The sequence below is a fragment of the Topomyia yanbarensis genome, chromosome 2, assembly GCF_030247195.1.
Source record: "Topomyia yanbarensis strain Yona2022 chromosome 2, ASM3024719v1, whole genome shotgun sequence".
In the NCBI taxonomy this organism is placed as follows: domain Eukaryota; kingdom Metazoa; phylum Arthropoda; class Insecta; order Diptera; family Culicidae; genus Topomyia; species Topomyia yanbarensis.
In genome coordinates, this window is record NC_080671.1 from 458486906 (window position 1) to 458511951 (window position 25046).

The 25046-nt window shown below is 38.0% G+C and overlaps 2 protein-coding genes across 5 annotated transcripts in view; one reads left to right on the top strand and one right to left on the bottom strand.

Moving 5' to 3' along the window:
- Window positions 1-25046, bottom strand: part of LOC131685894 (uncharacterized) — a 227930-nt gene that overhangs the window by 146611 nt on the left and 56273 nt on the right. The window lies entirely within an intron of this gene.
- Window positions 1-25046, top strand: part of LOC131685892 (1-phosphatidylinositol 4,5-bisphosphate phosphodiesterase) — a 179333-nt gene that overhangs the window by 135756 nt on the left and 18531 nt on the right. For all 4 annotated transcript variants that reach the window (XM_058969910.1, XM_058969909.1, XM_058969912.1 and 1 more), the window contains 5 exons: window positions 9635-9711; window positions 9777-9936; window positions 10014-10180; window positions 24485-24789; window positions 24854-25018. In XM_058969910.1, the coding sequence (XP_058825893.1) occupies window positions 9635-9711; window positions 9777-9936; window positions 10014-10180; window positions 24485-24789; window positions 24854-25018 (874 nt within the window). The remainder of the gene's footprint in view (window positions 1-9634; window positions 9712-9776; window positions 9937-10013; window positions 10181-24484; window positions 24790-24853; window positions 25019-25046) is intronic.

Below are 25046 nucleotides of genomic sequence, written 5' to 3' on the forward strand. Positions count from 1 at the left end.
GTTAAAAAAAGGAATAATGCGACCTGTTCAAATTGTTGAAAGATTAATATTTGTGAGTATGCTGCATAATGCTATCAATATTTCAAAATGGCCTAGAAATCTCTGAATAAATACACATCCCAGCTGGTATTATTGTTTGCTGTTACAATTTGAATATGTGTTTTAGATAGTGCTTGAAATAGCTAAAAACTTTATTGTAAAAATATTGAATAATTTCCTCCTTAAAACTAAATAAAATTTAGAAAAGAAAATGTATTTTAGAAAACATGAAATATTATAATATTCGTCACACCGAATAATCTTCAACAATTCCTCAAATTTTATGATTATCTGTTATAATATTCGCAGTTGATAGATTGAACTATTGTAAAACATTGTATTTCTTCGAATTTATTAGATGTGCGATAATTGTACTGGTTTGCTTAATCTTCCCCATATTAAAAATGACAATAACAAAACCCCAAAAGCGACTCTACTTGATATCTCAAAATGCAAGCCTCAAAACTTTAGTATTTGTTTCTTTGAATCTATTCGAAATCATAAGTAACATTTGTCGTATTCTCCGTAAAATAATGTACGTAAATTATCCGCTAAATGTTACCATATCGCATCGACATTATTTCTAAAAATCGTTTAAAACATGTTAACGTACAAGAGAAGCACCGAAGCGCACTATTCAGAATCTAAAAATAGCCCCACTTTCCTAATCTGAAAAGATATTATAAAGCTATTCAGTCTATCGTAATAAAGGAAGCTGTAGTAATGAACAAAACTGTATGAAAACAAAGCGTATTATACAAGGAAAACAAACAGTCCTTTGGCTTTGGCAAAGTTCAATGTGTGCGTTCTGGAAACAGCTTCTGCTTTTATAATCGTTTTGCCCTTGACGAATGCGTAGAATAATATGCTAAAATTAAACATCGGCCGAAAGTAACGTCGTTGGTTCATGCAGGAAACATCCCTATAAAACTCAGAATACCCAGGTTCAAATCGCTATATCCACAAATAACAATCAGCGTGTTATATATTCATAATAACAATCAGCCAGCACGTATGCAATCATTCGACAAAACTATAGCTTTTGCTACATGAAGCTTTTTGCTTCCAAACGAAAAGTGCCTTAATGTATGCTATATTTTTCTTTTTTATTCTATTTTTAGACCTGCACGCTAAATTCGTTGATACTATACAATAGGTAATAAAAGCTATATTGGCCGTGGGGGAACCTAACAAAATTTGTTATAATTCTGATAGAAGCCTATCACAGGTTGTCATATTCTTGATATATACTAGAAGAATTTCTGTTATGTTTTCTGTTATTTTACCAACTAACGAGACCAAAGTTATAATACAACTTGTTACCATAACAGAGTAACTCAGTCTGTAATAATTTTGTTATTTCTTTCTGATCGGGTTACGCTTACCACTCAACATCCGGCACCGGTAGTTCCAAACGTATTTGAAATGAAGCAACAAAGAGAACGGCAGCCTATACCACTTATACAGTTCGAAACAAAACTGTTCAAAATATTAAATCAAAAGGCTCTGCTGGCAATGTGATTGTTTCCGTTCCAATTCCACTTTGAAACTCCCATATAAAATACTATGCTGTTGAACATACCCTAAGGAATTCGATCGATATAAAATAATAATATAAGCCTGTGCTAAAAACCAATCAGTGCTTTCTTTTGTTCCGATGGCATTACTTTTGGGTTGACTACTAAGAATCGCTATAGTTTATCACGCAACTTTTTGGAAACAAGTCATAAGAAAAACTGCCCTAACATTACTCAGTCTTCTCGCCAAGAAAAATCCCCAACTAATCCCCGCCTTTCTTTAGATGCAATTACATAGTGATAAGAAACGTATCACATATTCGAAATATGAAACATGTGTGCCGATAAGCTCATTACCCTACGTACCTACAAATATGGATTGACGCAACGCACCCTGTAGCTTTTAACTCTACCCAAAACCACTCCACCCACCTACTTTGCAGGTCATTCTGTGACACCAGCACGGTCAAATATTCGTACACGATTTATTCAGTGTGTGATGCCACTGTTGCCGAAAATACATACGTCTTTTTGTAGCGTCCAGACTTGGATGCTTTCTATTGACGGCTTTGCCTAAAATAGCTGCCTCGTTCACGGAATATTAACCTTTTCAATTTTATCGATTTTCAATAGACTACTTTTATGCACAGACATTAAATTATTACCGACATTCAAGTTAAGCGTTTGGCAGAATGCCATCGACGATCCTTAGTGTACATATGTCCTACCAAATGTGAAAGTACACCAGATACATATTGTGATATAATTTTTCTTTCTGGCCCACTGTGCACCGATAACACCAAGTTCATTTTAAATTATTTACACCACACGAGCTTTGCTTAACATTTTTGGACATTCCTCAAAACTGCCGACTTTTGATTGAAAATACACAGGTGTTCCCAAATTTGTGAATAACTTGCAAAGAATTCTGCAACAATCACGTTTTTACGCTAGGAAAACAGGGCCATGAACAATAATCATGTCTTTTGTAACTTATCTCCCTGAACAAATTCATAAATATATGCACATTAACTTTATGAACTATCTTCATAAATAAAATGTAGATTCACGATTTTGGTCGTAGATTGAGGAACATTGTCCGACTATGTGAAATGAACTGATTCATAGTTTATTACATTTTTGTCGTGGTTGTGAATGAGTTCATAAAATCAAAGCAGTCTTGATATTCGATCGTGACCTTTTTCACAAATTTCAGAATACTATTTTGTCCTCTTCTGCCTCGCGAACTGGTTCCTGGTTCATAGTATATTGGTCACCATAAAATAGGTTTCACCTTTCATGATGTACTTCATATAGTATGTAAAGTTGTGCCACCATAATTTCACACAACTCAGAATATTATTCATGGATCCGGGTTTTACTTCATGACAAGGTTCTTCATTTATAATATACAGGGTGTTTGGATCATGATTAAGAACCTCTCGAGGGATGATTGACTGTAATATTTGCAGAAAAAAATCGTTCTACACATACTATTAAATCTCAACCGTTACAGAGTTATTGAACTTTTTGTGTAAAAAACTTATTTATCTTAAAATACCTCTAACTCGAAAAGTATACTTCGTATTTTAAATCTTGGAACTACCATTGGAAAGGTGAGAAAATTTTCTATTGAATGGTGTTCTCATATCTTTCAGTTAATTAGTTTTAATCACCATTTAGTTGTAAAGTGGTTAAAAGTTGGAGTTTTTGATGAGGTTTTTGTTAAGTTTTTCAAAATAATGAATTATGATTATAGCAATATCTATTATCCAAAAGTTGGGTTTTAGGACGATTCATAATTTGTTCTTCAACATCATATTCCTATCTCTTCTCGTTTATTAGAATTTAAATTTTTAAACTTTTCCTGTAATCGACTTGCAGGTGTTTAAAAGACTCTAATCTAAAAAATATGCTTTACATCGTTATTTCCAAGGCTTCATTGGAAAGCTGAGAAAATTTCCTTTCGATGTATGTACAAATATCCTTTAGTTAAGTGTACTGAATGACTTTTTACTAGTAAAATATCTCAAAATTAGTGTGTTTGGAGTTTTGTAATTATTCTAATTATTATTTAACTAAATTTATCATTACTATTGTTCATTTGGTGTCCCTTAACGTTCTCTATAACTTCTTGTTTGACACTTTATCCCTATCGCTTTTCATTTCGCTGCAATTTAATAGTTAACACAGCATGACCTAACTACCAATGTAGTGGGTTCGTAATCGTTGTTTTTACATATGAAGCGAGGTGATAAAACTGATTTTGCTTCGAAACTAACAGAGATAATTGAATAGAGTTAAAGAAAGAATTGTAGAACTTGCTGAGATACATTATTTCGATGATAATAATGGTGATGTTTATTATTTACTTTTTTAAGTAAATTGACGAAAATGCTAAAAATAACATAAACTTCAAATTAATTTACTTCTAAAAGAATACTAAATGCACTTAACTGAAAGGTATTAATACATCTTCCTCTGTAATTTTTTTCTGGCTTCTTTTTCAATAAGAGCTAGTATTAGTGAAATTGAGATAAAAATATCAAAGTTCAATAACCCAAACACATGAAAACAAGAAAAGATAAGTGTATCATGTCAACGAACAAAAGATGCATCTCTTCAAAACTAACAATCTGAATTATTAAAATGGTGCTGTTAACTATTAAGATTTTCGCGAAATGAACGAAAAATCGATCAAAATTGTTAAATTTTAAATAAATTACTCTGAAAAGGTTACTTAACTTAATTAACTGAAACATGTGAGGACATCAATGGGAAATTTTCTCACCTATTCAATGAATCTTAAAGATTTGAAATACAAAGTATACTTTTTGAGTTAGAGCTATTTTAAGACAACTAAGTTTTTAACGCAAAAAGTTCAATAACTTAGTAACGGTTGAGAATTGATGGTATGTGTAGAACGATTTTTTTCTCTCCAAATAAGACGGTCAATCATCCCTCGAGAGGTTTTTAACCACGAACCAAACACCCTGTATTAATCACGACCTATTTTGTGTGCTCGCGAATAAGTTCACGACTTATTAAGATATTCCTAATTATTCTTACTTTTATGATTTATTTCATAACGGGTTAGTCAGAAGTAGCTGGAATAACCTAAAACACATTGTTAAGAAGGATACTTTTTTGAAAATCTTCACATTTAGAATTTCCGTAAAAAAGATAATAGTCCATCTTCATCAAGTTTGCGTAAAACTCCTTTTACTACTCCTATGGTAGTTTAAACAACATTGAAATTCACCTTGATTTTAGTAGTGCTGCTGAAGCGGCTTATCAACCATATCCATCCACAAACTGAGACATAATTGACCAAAATGCTTCGATTAGTTGAGCTTGTTAATTTCTAACCAATAGAGTAAGGTGGGGTAAAAGGGCGCGTGGGGCAAAAGTGTTCATAGGACTTTTAGAAGCACAGAAGCGCTAGAACCAACTCCGTATGGATTCAGTATATCATTAAGTTAACTAATCGCACATATAAGCATGAAAGGTTTGAATATAGTGGCTTGAAATTAAGAGGGAAGGACCATTTTTCGCTGCTTTGATGTAATTTTTTGAATTTTGGGAATCATAAATTGGTGGTTTGAATAAATCAGGATATATAAAACTGCAGTACCCTAAAAATCTTTAACATATGGTTTGTTGCGAGATATATTTGATTTTATGAAAAAAATCAGTAATTTTCGTAACAGTTCGTAACAAAAATCAGTAATTTTCGTAACAGTTAAAAAACCGACGGTGGGGTAAAAGTGCGCATAGCATATCCGCCCCAATAAAAAGACGTGAATGAAGCTTTTTATATAAAAAAATACAACAAATGTTCCCATGATTTAATGAAGGGACCAGTATCTTCAATAACTGCGAGCTCGCCGGTCAAATTACGTCAAATTACGGTTTAAGAACAAAAGCATCAGCATTACTGGTTCCAAGGGAAAATATAGAGTGCCGAAAGCTCAGAGTAATTAAAAAAGAAACAAAAAACTATGAATATGTAAATAAAGATGTATTTCCAATATAAATAGCATATTCGCAGTAATTCTTGTAGTGATCCACCCAACTAAGACAAATAATGATGTTAAGAGGGGTGACAGTTTGATCATAAACGACATTGTCTAAAAGATGAAACATCCAAGTTTTTTCATCATAAACGAAAACTGAACAACATCAACCGAGGCAGAGGAAGGAGTACTTTTTAGTTATGAAGGAAGAGTAAGAGGGGATGGATATCCTAAAATTGATTAGTTTAATTTATGGGCGGCTATTTAATCAGTGCGCACTTTTGCCCCGTGCTATGCGCACTCTTGCCCCGACCATGGGACAAAAATGCGCATTTGAGTATTCATAAGAAAATAATTATTTCTCGGATTGCAAGCAAAACGAATATTATTTCATAATTATGCCGATTTTCTAATGTTTTTCTACCAATAGTTATTTTACGAAAACTGTTGGGTGCGCACTTTTGCCCCACCTTACTTTATCTCGTTTTTGGAGTTCAACCAAGCAATGGTATTTGTTGCATAATGGCACGATGCAGGATCAGGTATGAAAACAAGGTTATCAGTTTTGTGATTTTTTTTTACAAAATCAACCTTTTATGGGAGACATTTCTTTGTATATTGAAACTTTGTTGAAACTGCAAAAACTTAGCTTCTCTGATAATATATGTGTGTGACATCGCTCACATTGAAATCTGTATTTCGGCCGACAAAATCTTTTCACCATCTGTGATGCATAAAAAAGGAGAAAAATCTGATAATATGTGTGTGAACTTTTCCAAAAAAGCAGTGAAAAAAACGGAATATCGCCAAAAATCTGTGGAAATCTGTGAACTTTTCATAAAACTGCCAAATTTTGTCATCTATGTAAAAGAATCTATGAAGAAAAATTTGAAAAATAAGACCTTACAGAATAATCTGTGAATATGGCAACCCTGGTACGAAACTCCAGCTTCAGTAAATAGTCAATTTCGCATCGCTTTGCTTGGGGTTCTTTTTTGGCAGAATTTCTCTCACTATCAACTTTTGATTTGGGATGCTGACACAAACATCACGAACACACATTTTCGGAGACTGCATTTTCCATTGTAATACAAATTTATTCCAGCTACTTCTGACTCACCCGTTAGTTCAAGTTACTCAGCCCATGCTCTTGATAGTTTCAAATACAGTTTTGCGCAAAATCTGAATATTATTCATTGATTCAATTTTGCTTTGTGAACTGGTTCCTGTTTGATAAAATAAGAATCACGCTCTAATATTAGTGCTCATGAAATAGTTCACATACCATAAGGCCGCTAACTGTCATGATCCAGTTCATATTATCACGTTACTCCACGTGTAAAAACCGATAGAAAATTCAAGAAATAACGACTGGGCAGTTAAAATCATGAACATAAATCACATTACTCTGCGTGTAAAATCTGAGAATCATGAATCATGATCACGCAAAGAACAATGGCAAAAATCATGATAAAACTCTTGATATCATGAAAATGTGTCTCATCCTGCCGCGTGAAGAATCCGAAAACTCAAGAATAAAAAATCACGATGACGCACAGAGAATTTACTTCGAGTGAAATTATGATAGTAAACTCAAAAATCACCATCACAATAACTATCGTATTCATGAAACTATTCATTTTTATACAAGTCTAGTCTAGTTCAGACCAATAGCTTCCACAAAACTAATCCGCCCTTCTTAACGCATTTTTGATCGAAAATTTCATAAATTTGCGGACAAGTGTTTCACCACTTTTTGGGACGCTTCAGCCAATTTTCTTATGAACTCCTGCACTCTTTTCGCTAGGTAACCTTTCATGGGTCGAAGCAGAGGGTTATTTGGTGGATTGATGTCTTTCTCGACGAAATATGTACCGATTTCCGTTAGCCAGAGAATTATTTTGGTGTAGTGCGCCTTCACCAAATCCGGCACAGGGTATCACTTCATTTTCAATGCGCGACATTTTGGAAACAAATAATTTAAACCGTGCAAATGAGAGATGACAGACAAATGCACAGCATGCTGTGATGAGCACGCAATGACTATCACAAATGCTCGTGCTTCCCCTTATATCCAATACTGTCCTTGCTCACTAATTCGCGACATCAAGAAATTTCTGGTATTAGTATTTGATGCTCTATTTACGATCAGTATTGAATCTTTCCCTTCTATTCTACCAGTTTACTCTAAAAACAGTAAAATAATTTTCAACAATTTATGAGTAGCATTTACCTTATTTGTGTTGAATATCAATGATGAGATGGGTGATATTTTAATCAGTTTCCAATTTAAATATGCAGTACCCAATTTGCGGGAACTGGAACTAAACTAGAGACTGGGTACTTTTGGTATTCATTAATTGTCACCTTGGTTTAACTGTGTATTTAATTTGCGTAAAATCTGCCCAATTCAAACGAAAGTACCCCTACCTAAATATGGTTAATGTGGACTGAGAAAATCACTTTGATATACGACCAATGTTTTCCTTAAATAGTGTTCGATATTGGGCAGATGTAGTCCACAATTTGTGATTTTTAAATAAGGAATTTTCTTAATGATTGTTTGCGGATCATTCCAAAATTATCTGATTACGTTCTTTTGAAGGAAAATTATGTCTGCAAATGTAACCAGTCCGTTTTATTTTGTCTGCTGATTTGGTCATGTGTCCAAATAACAATTATCTTCTAGATAAAACATTCAGTTCACACCGTTGGGGGAGGCATGAAGTGGAACTTTTTTTAATAGCTTTGCGTTACGCGGAGGCTTTTCGATCAAGGAACCAGATTAACGCTAATCCAAAATTGAAAAAAAAATCTACTTGTAAATACACCTAAACGACTTCTAACTTGCGATGTCTCGCAACAGACAAAGTTCTGTTTTTTGATAAGACATATTGAAATCGATTCTTATTTTCAGATAGTAAACCAAACGGTAGCATTTCGGACCTAGTAAGGGTTTATGAGCTATAGTAATGGAACGTGTCAACCGATTCAGAAATAAATATTTTTTCCTGAAAGCCTGATTAATTGCGACCAATAGATTCACTTTTCAACTTTTGAAAACCTCAAGCTAGTGATGTGGCAGGCAATCTTCAGCCGTAGTCCAGAATACCCATTTTCCCACCTACCGAAAAAAGGTGGTAGTTACACGAAGTTATGCCCTTAAGCAGTCTGTGTTGCTGTAAAGCATTAATCGAATTCAGCTAGTTACCCCGCGGTCCTCAAACGGTAATAATAATGCTGCCAGCTTTCCGTTTCACACCTATCGTTTACGAACTTGTCAGGAGTGAAACAACTGACCGAATTATACGGATTATTCGACGAATCAGACATATCACATCTGCACACATGTACCCAACAGCCTTGTCACTTTACACTAATTGAATCTGGTGTCCATTGTTATCCACTTCCCAACCCATTCTATCTATTAGCATAACCAATCACCTTGCGCATGGCGTGAGTAAATTGTTGCGTTCTAAATTGAATAAATTTCACGCTGATCGAATAAGTAAATTTACAAGTGACAATTACCATCCACTCAGCTGCACTAAATCGGAGTAGTCCGTCCCGGCAGAGCTCTGGGTGCTTAAGTGAATTACTTGTATCAATCGCTCAACTCCCGCCGCTCTGTGCCGGTCGATGCAATTGAAATGGAACAACTCAGATCCATCACCGCTTGTTGACATTGATCTTTAGCACTTTTGAGAATCATCGTTTTTTTTTATTTTATAACTTTTCAAAGTAAACCTAAACAAAGGTAAGTGATCTAATGGTAGAACAAATAAACTATTGCTTGATCCCGTCATGTGTCGCAACCACTCGGTGTAGGTTGCAATTTTCATGCTTTGCTTTGCTCTAACAACTCATTGTTTATTCAACAGCAGTTAATTGTTGCATCCAATTTCGCTTAATAATTATGTGTATCACTTGCACCGTTATTGACACCTGCATGGCATGTTCGTTCACGATTGCATCAATGATTCAACCAAACGCAATGTACAAACAGAGTTAGAAATTATGACGAGACTAATTCTCCCCCTTTCTCTCCCCCCCCCCCTCCAGTTGGATGAGGCTAGGTTTTACGGTCGATCCACGTGGGAAAGTTCCAGTAAAAGTGGTCGCTAGGACATTCGCCTCCGGTGAGTATCAACCTCGCAATCGATATGCTTGTCTACCGTACTAATACCACATATCTTACCGACAGGCAAAACCGAAAAGCTAGTCTACCAAATCCTGTCGGATCTGGGCCTGCCCAGCGGTAAAAATGATGCCATTGAGAGAAACGACTTCACGTTCGAAAAGTTCTACGAACTTTACCACAAGATCTGTCCCCGGAATGACATCGAAGAGCTGTTTCGATCAGTGTGAGTAATGTTGATATCTTCGTGTCACAAACTGCGTTTTAAGGAATGACCTAACTGTTGCTGTATCCCCATTTCAGCACCCAAGGCAAAGCAAATGCCATCAATCTGGACCAGTTTATTAACTTTCTCAACGAGAAGCAGCGTGATCCTCGATTGAATGAAATTCTCTATCCGCTGTATGATGAGAAACGAGCGATCGAAATCATCACCACCTACGAGCAGGATGAGAAAGCGCGAGAGGAAAGTAAGTTATGCTGAAAGGCTTGTCTGGTTCTTTAATGGCCCAACGTGACGATTGTTGTAACGCGATATTTTTTTTTAAATCAACTGTTCGAATATGTTAATTACTGTGCTATTCACTGGCTCAGAATATTCCAAATCTTGAAATGTAAACGTTGTATCTGAAAATGATACTAAGGTTTTGTAATAAGGTAAAATATTAATTTTAACCCTTTCCTGCCCAACTTTTTTCTAGCGCATACAGTGTTCCAAAACTATGTTTTCTTGGAAATAGTGGGGTCAAGAAACCCGAAAAATCTCTTTTCATAAAGATAGATGCCTTCCTCGCAGTGTAAGAAGCTGCTCAATTTTTAACTTACAATGCTAAATACAATTTTCGTAGCATATTTACAATAATTCAATTGCGTGGAAAACGTAGTCGAAGACAGTCTAAATTGATAGGTTTTATCAGTTTTCAATAACATTTCAAAATAATGAAGATATCCCAAAATTTAATTTTCCATCGTTAACGTAAACTGTCCTTGGCAACACTGCTCCATCGGAATCCAATCAGATTAATTGCAATAACTTTAGTTATTGAGCTAATACTTGTAACTGGTAGTACTCAAAAGAACGGTAATAATGACATTTATTAACCTTAGTTGTTTTTGTGAGCCAATCTTGCTTAAATCAAAAGTAAAAGCTTTTTGAAAACGTTGTTATTCATAAACAACATGAGCATGAATGGGTTCACTGCCAAATAACACCTTTCTCGATTCCGCACACTGCTGGTATTGACCTCTCCGAAAGTCATCATCGCATTTCTCCAGCAGCTCGTTGCTGTCATGTGCGATATCCTACTGGGATCTGTATTTGCAGTTCGATTAAAACATTTTATTGCGTTTATTGCTACTATGATAAACTGTATTACTATTCGTCCCGGGATTGCTGGACGAACAGACCTCTCCACCCGCGCCCTTTAATTCACGGTCTATATTCATTTGTTGATTTTTCTGTATGTAAATATACTGAGTAGGTGGAGTCATCATGTATCGAGTGGTTAGAGTGTCATATATATCATGTAACACTTCGGCAGTAACGATAGAGTCAGAAGTCAGAAATTCTCCTTAGAGTGACGAAAAAATCCAGCCTTACAGCCGATTCGTAGTTGAATCCATACAACTCCTTGTATGCAATACTCCGGCACCAAATGATCATCTCAATGCAATTTTCATCAGTCGGATAGCCACAGATAGAGTATCGATTGGCGCTAAGATTTTCGTTAAGGGACTTCTTTTTTATCCGCTTAATTTTTAGTATTTAACCTCTAGAATAGTCTCCCTGCAATCTCTGTGGCTACGCTCCTCGCTCATATTTGCTATAATACACGCAGATGTCAATCTATCGTCAACAATTTTCGAATAACTGACAGAGATAAAAATACTGTGTAAACAACACACTCTAAAGTACTTTTACCCAAATTTTCAAGAGAAAATACCAAATTGGTTCATTTTTACAGCGTTTTTTCATGATGCAATTTGATGTGGGACATCTTTTAATAGCATTTTTTCTCGAAACCCCGTTTTTCAAATTGACGAACACGATAGCTCAAAAACTAATCAACGAATCGTATACGTAATATGTGTAGGCTGTCGATGAACCACAGAAAAACTAATTGAAAAAATGTCTCCCTATTATTTTGAAGAAAAGTGAGCGAATTTTACAGTAAAATATAAGATTTTTCGGTTTTCAGGAAGCCATTTCCGAACATTTTTTTTTGTGGTTCGTCGACTAACTACAAGTCTAAGCTTTTCAAAACTTATTGAATCTTCCGTATCAGACAATTTTATCGAGAGTTATTGTGTTCGCCGCGGCGCTCCTCCACGTGGAAATGGTTGGACGTCTGTTGTTGGAACGCTCGCATGTGTGGCTCTGCGTGACTAAAAATATTGTTTTTCGTGCACACTCAAGTTTTTTTACGCGGTTTTTATTACGAGTTTTTTACGCGGATTTTGAAATCTACGCGGTTTTCATTTACGCGGATTTTGAAATTTTCGCGGTATCCATCAACGAGGTTCCCTTTAACGCGGATTCTTAAATTTAAGTGGTCTTCATTTACGCGGATTTTGAAATTTACGCGGCCTGTATCCCCCGCTTAAAAAAATACCTGAGTGTATAAACAAAACTGAACATTACAAAAAAGATCCATTGTTACCTTGCCAGTGTCGTAGTAAGAAAATTGGGGGGGGGGGTTGGGGGGGGGGCTATGAATATACGGAAAAAGGTTCAAAAATAATCTGAGCAGGAAAATTGTACAAAATTCAACAACTCAGGGAACGGGTTGGGGTAGTCACCCGACTCGCTAATACAACTAATGTTGCACGGAACCTGATTCCTCCCCGGCATTAATTCGGGAAGAGATCCTCCTATCCAACTACTTAGTAGTTAGTTCTTTCAGTAGGGTTGCAGCACCCATCCTCGACACACTACCAGTTTTCGACCATCCACACGTGGTAATTTCTGTATGGTAGTAGGAAAGCTAGCTATGGGTCTAGAATTGGTGCTCTTCCGCTACGACGAAAATGTGGGCGGCAAACTTCAGACTGTCTAATTTACTGAGCTCTTCAGTTCCCTTGTGCCATTTAGTACCATTTCCTCGTTGAGCTTCCCACTTGTACCCGGCGCGACTGGGGATGTCTCGTCGCGGTCTACGCAATCTAGTTCCCGATGGTGAATCTGGCTGTACGCTGACGGAGAGCTCCCCGGCGAAAGAAGATACCGATTCTTCTTTGGTTTCAGTACCACAACTTCTTGACTGGCGCCATTTAGCGCCGCAACTCCTTTAAGATTCTTCTCTCTTCTTGTGCCATCTTGCGCCGCAACTCCTCTGCCTCCTTTCTCTTCTTGTGCCATTTAGCACTACTTCTTTGATGACCTATTCAGCTCCTCGACTTGTTCGCGAACTACTCGGTCTAGTCCCGGACGGTGGACCTGACCTACTCCGACAGAGAGTTCCCTGGCGAAAGAAGTTCTCCCAATACCGATTCTTTTTTGGTTTTCGCTATATTTCTATCGGAATAACCGATGGAGTGCCGTGGTCGGTCTAGCGATTCCGGGTGAAGCGTGTGGTTCGCTGGCGTTTCGACGACTCATACTTGGTGCGCTGTTGCACTCTACTCGACTAGTTCTCGGCGATAGATCTAGCTTATTCCTGGTTCCCTGGCAGTGATTGTTATCCCGAAACCGTTGCTCGATGTTCATCACGCCGTTTCCACTGTAAGACGGTCATGATCTACATCATAACTCTGTTTACTGCGCTCCACGTCTTTGCGTCGCTTGTCTTTCTGTAGGCTACATTATCCGGGTTAATGTTCGGTCATCCCGTTTTAAGTAGCTCCCTGCACGTCGCATCAAACCTCGAATAGTCGGTATCTCCTCGACGATCTCACACTCCTTGCAAAATGGTGACGTTGCGTACCCGAACCGATAAAGATACTACCTGGAGCAGCCGTGGCTCGGTAGGAGCTGTTTCAGGTTTCCTCCGTGCTTTCTATAGACACACCTCGACAGGTTTGGATGATGTGGTAGGTCCAATTTCCTTTCTCCTTATTATCCCATTCCTGCTGCTACGTCACCATCGAATCGATTCTCATCATCTTCCTCACGTTTCTGACGTCTCATTGATTGTAGCACTTGATATCCTCCGCCTAGGGTGATGCAGATCCCGACCAGGAGAAAATAACTAGGCAATAACCCGAGCATACTATTTTTTGGTATTCATGCTAAAACTTGGTATTAATTGATTATTATACTTCATTGAGGTATTAAGCAGTTATTGAAGAAACATTTTTAAATACCTGCTTAATACCTCAATGAGGTATAATACTTTATTTTAGTATTATTTATGTATCCCAGTGATTTTTTCAAATACCAAATCAATACCTTATTGAATACCTCCATAGAGTGGATTTTGTTACTGGAAGGTTGAAAAATGTTTTATTATTATTCGGGTATTATAATAACTCGTTTTATTATCAAATAGTTATTTGTAGAACATATCTGTGTTATTTGTTTTGGTATTTTACCTCTTATGTAGAGCTCATTAATACCATATTGTGGTAAACAGTCGTTGGTATTGATACCTAAATTTAGTATTCCGCAGTTATTTTCTTCTGCTCGGGATGGGGATCATCTTGGCGATAACACATACTGCCTCCGGTACGCAATCGCACCTCGTACGACCACCAGCCGGAACGTCCTGTTCTGCTTTTCGCGGTTCCGCTTGGCTTTCAGCGTGGTTGTTAAAGCTCAACCAGTCGTCGCTTATCACTCGCATGCCCTTCGACGGTGATCTGTATCCGCTGAACCGCTTTGCAGTTGCTGACCAACAACACATCCGTCTTGTGGTGAGCTATTTGCAGCTTGACCCCGTTCATCCAGCTCTCGATCGCATCTATTGTCTCCGTCGCCGACACCTCCATTTCTTCAAGTGTTTCACTCATCACCGTTAGTGACACGTCGTCCACGAAACCCACGATTTTCACTTTCCCGGGCAGCCGCAGTGTTAAAACCCCATCGTACATCCCGTTCCAAAGAGTCCGCTGCGACTCGCATTGTCTTCTGCCCTTTGTTCGTCTCGTACAGCAGTACTATACTTTGGAAGTAGCTCTTCAGGAATCTGGCTCATGAATGTATGCAGCGCTGCGGCATTGGCCTATACGAGACTGGATGGCCCGGTGACTTCCCTGACTTTGGCAGCAACATCAGCTTCTATATCTTCCACATTTCGGAGAAATTGCCATCATCTAAAGACTTCAGCAGTAGCATCCTGCACATGTTCGGATGGGCCAGGATCGCAGCTTTAAGCACCACAGTTGGTATTCCATCCGGACCGGGGGTTTTCTTTGATTTTAGTCACATCGACGCTTCTTTGAGCTTGTCGTTAGTAACTCGCCACTCGGCTGTGTTAGCTCCTTCTTCTTCACCGTACGGTGTCGGTGACCAGGTAGTTGAATCGTGCTTAGGGAAGAGACCCTCAACGATTATCTTTAGCTTACCCTGGCATATTTCGACCCCTCGTCTTCGTCATGACGACTTAGTACGCGTCCCCCAGGGATTAGCACAACTACTTATGTCAAACTGGCTTGCTAAGCTTGATCTTCCGTTTTAGATCGTCTCCATCTTCTCGAAACGTCGCTTGTGCTCCTCTCTCACTCTCCGATCGTGCTCTCTGAGCCCGCCTTCTAGCTCTAAGACAAGCAGCGTGTAGCGTACTGAGTTACTCATTCAACCAGTAAGCTTCACGCCGTCTACTGCATGGCTCCAGCTTTCGTGGCATTGTAACGTCACAAGCCTTCTACAGCCTGATCTACAGCCGCCTCAACGTACTTGATTCCGCTGTTCGCCGAAGCGACTCATCAAATAGGTTTTTGTTAAAGACTTTCGTCTTCCACTTTAGCTTGCCCGTCGTCCTTCTCCGTGTTGCAGCAGGGTTCCATTGGCCGATGCGGTAGCGAATCGCCTGGTGGCCGCTATGGGGTTACTTCTCGCACACTCTCCAGTCCATATTCGCCTTCAGTCAAGGACTACAGAATATAAAGAAATTTCTCTTGGTACCGATACCCGTTTTGTGATCGAGTTAACACCCAGTTTTGTTACGATACCAGGAGCCATTTGCTCCTCGCTACGCCGCGATCTACTCCATGTAGTCCTCGGCGGTTGACAGGTCTGCCGCCAATTTTCACTATAAGAAAACATTCTCACAAGATAATTTTTAAAAAAAAATCCTACGAAATAAGGTCAAACGTAGTTAGCAAATCCATTAAAAAATCGTAAAATCGTGGGCGCACAGTTTTTCGAGACTCGTTGAAATCTAAAACTTAAGCGACCTGGTTAAAAATTCTTTGTAATACACTGATGGCGCCATGCATACTGTAATTAGTGCGTAGAAATTCTAAAATCGATTCATATCACGCTTTTGTGTCACTATTTTGAACTCCAATATTCATGTTATTTATAAATGGATTTACGTCTTTTTACCAGCAACAAATTCGGAATTAACTGAAATTATGTTTTATTACTATATTGTTTATGTATTACAATAGTACGCAATTGAAAACCATGTAAAAATGAATACATATCGGATAATGTTAAAATTCCCATACACGAGTTAATATATTCCGGGCAGAGCCTTCAATAGAGTGTACCTAGCAGTCAATCAAATGCCACGAAATTAAAAATAGAGGTGCCGCATGCCTGTTTGAGTCTGTCGATGCTTGAATTCCAAACGAGCAGCATCATGACTACATTACAAATGACATGCAACCCGCACACAGTTAAGCCGTGAATAATTTGCTTGCTGTGTGCACAGTTTATCGTGCGCAGTACGAGTTGAAACTTTGCATACACGAAAATAGTACTACGAAAGGTTCGAGTCATGTACGTACATTTATTAGTAATGCTAGTGGGAAGGGCTGGATGGTAGTGAGGGATTGGATTGAGTTCAACACTGCAGGATGCGACGTGTACGTTCTGTTCGTGAGTTTACAAATTGGGAAAAATTAACCCATTCCCCGCGCTTGATGCCATATGGCATCACCAGACATGATTTGTGCAATTTTGTCGTAATAGAACAAAATCGAACTGCTTTTTTTTCATCACAATTCGTTCAATTGTCATGTCGTAACTAAAAAAATGCTGAGAAAAAAATATGCTTTTTCGTTTACCTCTCGCGAGGAATGGGTTAGTGGGTGAATGGAGAACAGTGAGTCTAGTTATGTAAGGTATGCAAACTAGGCTCAATGGAACTATCCAAGTCAGTCTTGGATATCACATACATTGGGAGCACAACATCAGATGTTGTTTCAAGCTGTTTTCAACCCATATTCGGCAGTTTTCATGCCGCCACCCGCGTTACGGCCTAGTAAGGCCAAACTGGTATCGAAGGGGGCTAATTAAAGTTGTCTGGCGTATTCTTGATGGTCACCACATTAGCGTTTCTGCACTAGAATCGTCAGACAGCCTTAGTTGATTATAGAATTAGAGAATATGATTAAAATGATATATCATTTCTTTTTCGTTTCAGAAAGTTTGAAACGAAATCTGTAAGTAGCACTAATTCACATATTCATTTTCGGTTTAAATTTAAATGGTTCATAAACCATTTCGATCCCAATTCGTATCGGCCGATTGAATTGCTATTTACTACAGCAAAACAATTTGTTTAAGGGAAGGTTCTTATTCAAATGAGCAAAAAGTAAGCAAAATGTTTTATGGGCCAATGAAAAAACATAGAAGGAAACAGTTTTAGGATTTTCATTCTCATTTACAAGACGAAAAAAACAAAATAGCACTCGTGGTGACGTTCTGGTACGCGTGGAATTACAAAACTGCATACAGCATGCTGCCTCAGGATCGATCTGAAACACAAATAATGGAGCGATCTCAACTTTGACATCGTTTTAGCCCTTTTTCCATTTTAAGGTTTCACTAAAAATAATGGGCAGATATTTCGTAGTAAGTATCAATTGCCTTGTACTCATTTCATCTATGTTCGATTCCCAACCCCGAAAGAGATATTTTCCTAAAGAGATTTCTCTAACCCGACGAAGAGGCGAATGACATATTAAATTTTTGAATGAGAACTTCTCTTAAAAATAGATTATAGAGTATTTTGCAAATATGTAGGGTAAGGTGGGGCAAATCCGACCGTTGGGTAAACCCGACCCCCCTCTGTTATCGAAAGTCGGAAGCACTACGCAAACTAATATCAATGTTGTCGTATAGACCATCGAACATAATCGTAATGGTGGTATGACAGCATTTTATTAGTCTACATTGAGATGCTCAAACGACAAAAAGTGTGTTTTTACAATTTTTGATTTGATTTTTGTGCTTCATTTACTACAGGATATTTCTGATTGTTAAAGTGATTGCATAAAAAATGTAAGTGGATTTAAATTCTTTGATTAAAGTCCTACAAAGTGCATAGATGAATTTAGTCCAACTTTTTTCATATTTTTTTTAATTGCATCGTAATGAAAAATGACGCGGTGGGGCAAATCCGACCTCTAAATAGTGGGGTAAATCTGACTGCTTTTTTGCTAAGAAAATGTTTATTTATCAAATTGAAATATATTTTCATTGTTTTTATTTATTATCTTTTTGCACGATGGTTCATAATTAAAAACAAAAGATACAAAAACGTGATTTTGACATGCCAAGATTGACACTGAATTCCATTTTCTTCATATTACAATCCAATAACATAACATTCATTGATTTATCATTGAAAAACCATAAAATTTGGGTAATATCTGTACTAAATCAACCAAAAACATAGGCGGTCGGGTTTACCCCACCATTTTTGAAAAAAGCGAAAATGGACTTTTTCGTAAAACGCTTGTATCTTAAAATTTGCCAAAGATTCGAATAAAAGGCTGTACTTAGAAAGTAGCCCAGAAGTCTAACCTTTAATTTGATATATAAAACGACTTGATCCTATGTAAAATGAGCATTTTACAGCAAAAACCATTTACTAGGTCGGATTTACCCCACCTTACCCTATTTCATTTTCTTCTAAATTTATATAAAATTAGCTCAAAATTTTATGATAATCGGATGAAAAACTAAATTTTAATATGTCGTTGAAGCAAGTGATGTCCAGGATTTCTATTCAATTCATTTCATTTGAATTTCTCACACCTCCGAACTTCGAATGACGATATCTCAAGAATTATACGGCCAATTGGAGTAGTTTTGAGCTCTTTGGGAAGAAAAATGGTTGTGTTAAGCTATAGATTTAAGCTTTTCATGCAAAAATCATTTACGTTTGTTCTGCATCAAGAAAAATTGAATTTGACAATCTGAATGCAATATCAGTCATTTATCTGTATACGCCTTACAATTTTTGAGATGATTTTTGTCCCGTGAGTCACTTATCATAAATCTATGGGCCTTATCCTGCGCGTTTTCGCGCCAAAATTTTTATATCCATGTCTTTGAAAATAATATATGGAGACGCCCTGCAGCTCATAAATTTTCTTACAAATTAGTTACTCTCAGGTTTTTTACGCGGTTTTTTGCGCGATTTTTTACGAGATTTTTTACGCGGATTTTTCAATCAACGCGTTTTTTACGCGGGTTTTCCAATTAACGCAGTTTTTGCAAAAAAAAATTCTTAGTCCTTTTGAATGCAAAAGACTTAGAAGATTTTCGGAAAGATGGAAGAGATGAGTCTGGAAGACTCCTTATGGCCCGTACCTCAACAATATGGGTATTTTCGGAATGGGCTTGACGAGTAGCTGCCAGAAATAGATTTTTGACGCCATTTTGAAATCCAAGAACCGCAAGTCGCCAACTTGGATTTCGAAATGGCGTCAAACATAAATTTCTGGCATTCAAAAGGACTCGGAATATTTTTTGCAAAAACCATGGTAATTGCGAAATCCGTTCCAAAAAATTAATGAACAAAAGATCACGATTTCGTGTACTGAACGATTTACGAAAATCGTGACCAAGTTCCTGAAATTGTGGATAATAACCCTCGTATTCATGAAACTATTTGTGTTTCCAAAAACCTAGTTCGCCCCGAATATATACATGGCGTTACATTCGAATGTTTGCTTGGGTTATTTTTGTAGTTCCCTGCACACAGAAAATAAAATTATTGGTAAAAGTAAGAATGTTCCGCTCTTAGCAAAACACAACCAACGCCTACTATCTGGTTAAGAGTTAAACTTTTAAATTAATCAACAATAATGATCAAAATAAAAAAAATTATTTTCAAACTTACAGTATGCGTTGGTTGTTTTTTGTTAAGAATGAAAACCTCTTATTTTTAACAACATTTTTTTCTGTGTGTGGACATGTTTAGTTTTTGTAATGATTCTTGTTCATATTTAGGATTTCTCATCACGTTACCGTGCTATTTTATTCATGAGTTTACTATAGGATTTTTCTGTCTAGCTGGCGGGATTTATGTTCTTGATTTCAGGATCTTAGTAGCGATTTTCAGAATTTATATTCACGTTATCGTCATATTTTAGTCATGAGCAGAGTGATTCATGTTCATGATCTCAGCATCTCAGTCGCGATTTTTGATAATTTAATAACGAGTAATGTGATTTATGTTCGTGATTTCAGGAACTTTTTTCATAATTGCAATTGATCTTGTTGTGATATTTTTGCCACGAGCAGATCTTTGTGTTTATTTACGTTCTTCATTTCAGGATCTTAATTACGATTTTTGACATTTTCGTCACGAGTTGTGTGATTTATGTACATGATTAGTCAAAATTTTTATAATTCCTGTTCACGTTATCATGATATTTTATTCTAGAGCTTACTTTTGAATTTGACACGAGGTGTTATGTGACTCATGTTCATATCAGCAGTTTTATTCTGTGAACTATAACACGAACACGATTTGTGGCGCTCAACGCAGTTTTCGTTTTCTGTCAAGATAACACATTGAACCTTATCAAATGAATGACGAGATCCTAATAGTTTTCCTGTACCTACTTCTCGTATCTATTATTGGTCGCTAGAAGGTGGACATTTCACGAAAAAGTACATAGAACGAAAATGATTCCACGAATAATACCTTAAATTTTGCGAAAGAGTTCATGTGAAAATTTCATTACAATGTTGCATCAAATTGAAAATGATTAGGAAAGTATTCTAAATATTACACGCACACAAAATAGATCGTAAGTCACGGACTAGGAATCATGAGCTAGTTCGCGAATAATATTTCAAGATTTTGTGAACTATTTGTCGAGCACAAATGGTCAGACGTGACTATAGTTACTAGGAAGCATGAACCAGTTCACGAGTACATGAATAACATTTTATAATTTCGAGAACTATTTCACGATCAAGTGATACAAATTTCCAATAAAATCATCTGGCAGCTCTGCGTCTGATTACAGTGCTTGCACTGTACTACTCTACTCTTCAAGAGTGCATAGCGTAGTTTGTTTAATTTAAGTTCCGTTATGTTTGAAATAGGAAATAGTTTTTCGACCAACTTCTTAACCACAAAGAGCCACGATAAGAATATCCGGGAAGAAGTTTCAGGTGTAACGGATTCTACTAGCGTTTCGCTCACGAGGAATGATGAGCTATGAGCCTTACCTCTATATTATTTTTATACCTCTACATTTTCCATATGGAACATTGCACGACATCAAAGGAAAAATGACAGTTCAGTGAGCTTGTTTACAAAGTGTTAGCATTTAAAAGCGATTCGAACTAAGTTCCTCACAAGCTCTCTGAACAATCAAAAAAGTGACGTTAAACATTTTCATGCAATGTTCTATACACGGGAATCGTAATTCCAGCGGTGTTACTTTCAACTACATATTTTAGGTTGTGTATCAAAACGAATATGCATAGCAATCGAAAGATAGGCGACATCCGTAAGCATGAGCTCCATTTTCATCTTCGAAAAATGTTCCATCTGGTGACTTGGTCGCATAGAACCAAATTTGAGGTCAGCGACCGCTCAATACAGCCCGAGCATCGCTTTTTCGTCAAATTCATTCATAACAGCAAGAATAGATACAGTATTTCTTTTGTTCTCGATGCATAGGCTGCTAGTTGTCCTTCACTTTGCTTCACTTGTAGCTCTGACTCGGACAGAAGTAGAAAGCAATTTGGTTTGCTAGGGTTCGTTTCACTAAATCGTACGCAGTCTTCAAACTCATAAACTGGTGGCGAGTCCGCAGGTTGTATTCCCGGAATATATCCTTGATACGTTGCCAGGTAAACATGGAAACCCGCTTTGGTATTCGCCAAACAAAGACGCAGTCAGCGGACTCAGTTTGCTAAACAGAACGTGGGAGAGTACCTTATAGGCGGCATTCGAGATCGTTAAGCCTCGATAGTTATTACACTCGTGTTTATGATGCAAATACCTCGTGCCTCTCTCTAGAGCTGCCATATATGCCGTAACCATATAGTGTACATGCATGATATAAAAACTCGAGTGTAATAATTATTTTAGTGGACTGCTTACGATGACAGAACACATCGGTGACTACCACAGTGGATCTGGAGAAGGACGAGCAACGACGGATCAGTTGTTAATCCTGCGACAAGTCTTTGATAACTGAACTAATTATTGCTAGCATATGGCTTTCCGATAAAAAAAATGATTAAAAATGGGTGGGTGGATTTATGGGCAAAAATCTCCAAATCGAATTGGGACTCGTTTTTTGAAGTATACGTTGGTCGGGTATTCGTTTGTTAAATGAGATTGACGCCCAGTATAACAATATCATCAGTCGGGGCGGCGATCGAGGTGATGAGAGAAACGGAAGAAAGATGTAATTCTATCAGGTGGAAAATGCACAACACACAGGAACAAATTGCGATCGGCAAGTTTCACTGATAGCCACACTCAGAGACGTAGCGTGGTCCCTTTGGCGGAGTCTCAGTTTTGCGCCTCTTTGGTGTTTCTTTTTCAGATCGACCTTCAAACAATAATTTGTGTACATAGAAGTGGCATACCTATTCCTTGCTTAATTTATGTTTGCAAGACGCAAAATTTATGTTTGCAAGACGCAGAAATATTCAGCTTTATCAGATATCTCAAAAATTCGCTTAGATAAGCTCAGAATTACGATATGTTGTCTAAAGAAAACAAATGACGTTACTGGCGACAAGACATTCATGAAGAAATAACGCGTTTACATACCCGCCCTCAAAGTTGAGATCGGTGGTGTAGCTATCGATTTGAACTTGGCATGCGTGGATCTACTTGAAAACGGAATGGGCTGTTTCAATAACCCCTTACTCCAGTGAGCGAAGATTGTGGGCGACAATCGCACAGAGACCGCTTTGCGTCTTCTTCGACAAGGATCGTCTGCATGATCGGTTGTTTGCGCCGCGCGTCATGCATGCACAACTGCACTAATTACAAGCAAGGTCTTTGTAATAATATTTTTTCTAACTTAAAAAAATGACAAATATACCAGCAAAAGAAAGCTTTCCCACAAATCCGAAGCAAACAACACCTGGTCTTAAGCAATTGAGAAGAAACAAAGAGTTTCCAACGCTTCTAGGAACACCAAAAATCTCATGTGATATGTCAACCAGAGCTTCAACTTACTCAACTTAGTGCTGGATTGGTTGGACCTAGGTAGGGAATCGGCAACTTTGTGATATTGTAGAACTCCTCTCGGCATCAAGAAAACTTCCATTTTCATGGTACAGCACGCGGGAGAAGATTCTCGATGATAATTGAGCTAGCTAGCCTGCTTCACTGCCCATGACCACATTTCCGTTCCCCTTGTTCCTAAGAAACTGAGAAAACGCGGAAAATTTTTCGTAATTTTTGTTTATATTCGAAGTCTTTGTCTTATTCCTTGTTTATTCTGGACTAATAGGACTGTAGCGTAGTCTTATTAGTCTGTAGCTTTGCTGTCTGCTTTGGCTTACTTTTTCAGTTCGACTTTCAAACAGTAATATTGTGTGTGGAATGATACTCCTATCATTACTTATTTTATGACTTAATCTCACTTATTTCATAAAGCAGATCAAAATTTTAGCCCTCCGGCTCTGGCCACACTTGGTCCGAGCTCGCCCACTGGTCATCGTTGGTCGCTCGGGCTTTTATACCATAGCGAACGGCGATTAGCACACCACCACCTGACGTAATGCTACCGTTTTGAGCGCGTTGGAAGGTCCTTTCGTCAATCCCAAGAACAGTATTCTAACGGATGACGGTGGTGTGAGATTCACGACATCCCGAATCAACTACGTCGCGCTCCAGATTGAGACTATCGTCGTCTACGAGAGATATGGTTAACATCTAAACACAAGATATTGGAGCAAAGGACAACTCACTGGAAGCGTAGAATGCATCGCTTGAAGTGTTCGGAGCAGAGGTATACTTACCGTTTGTGGCGGTTTGGAAGACCCTCTCACCACACCACACGCAGGACTGAGACAATGGCGTCGAGTCAGACGATGAGCTAGAAGCGTATTGTTACGATTTGTGAAATACTTACTTGACTGTGGCGGGGTGATAGAGGGCATTCATAGTGCCAACTGCGTTGCGTCCCCGTCGTTTATCGTCATACTCCGCTGAACAGAATACGACCAATAGTACCACGACGTTGTTTTCAGTTGTCCATATTTCGAGCAACGTCAACAGACCCACAGATTATTGATACGAAACCTAAAAATATTTTCCCTGCCAGCCAATCTTCCATTTTAGGGCAACAAGTCCCATCTCAATCGCGTTGATGTAAAACGCGCGTTGGTCGCCATATACCCTCTTGGATTTCAATAAACCTAATTCAAACAATCTGCTCTCTTCCAGAAAGCCTCACCAAAGACGGCCTCATTCGGTATCTGATGTCGGATGAGAATGCTCCCGTGTTTCTAGATCGGCTGGACATCTACATGGATATGGATCAGCCGCTGTCGCATTACTACATCAACTCATCCCACAACACGTACCTGTCCGGTCGCCAGTTTGGAGGCAAAAGTTCGGTGGAGATGTACCGCCAAACGTTGCTGGCCGGTTGTCGATGTGTTGAGCTGGATTGCTGGGACGGTAAGGGAGAAGATGAAGAGCCTATCATCACCCACGGCATGGCTATGTGTACCGATATTCTCTTCAAGGTTAGCTTTCGCAAACATCTGTGATTGACATCCAACAAATGATATATCTGTTTTTTTCTCGCAGGATGTCATTTATGCTCTTCGAGATACAGCTTTCGTCACATCGGATTACCCCGTGATCCTTTCGATCGAAAACCACTGCTGCCGAACTCAACAGTATAAACTAGCTAAATACTTTGATGAAATCCTCGGTGATCTGCTGTTGAAGGAGGCACTGCCTGACTATCCGGTAATGTTCCTTACACATACGCAACTTC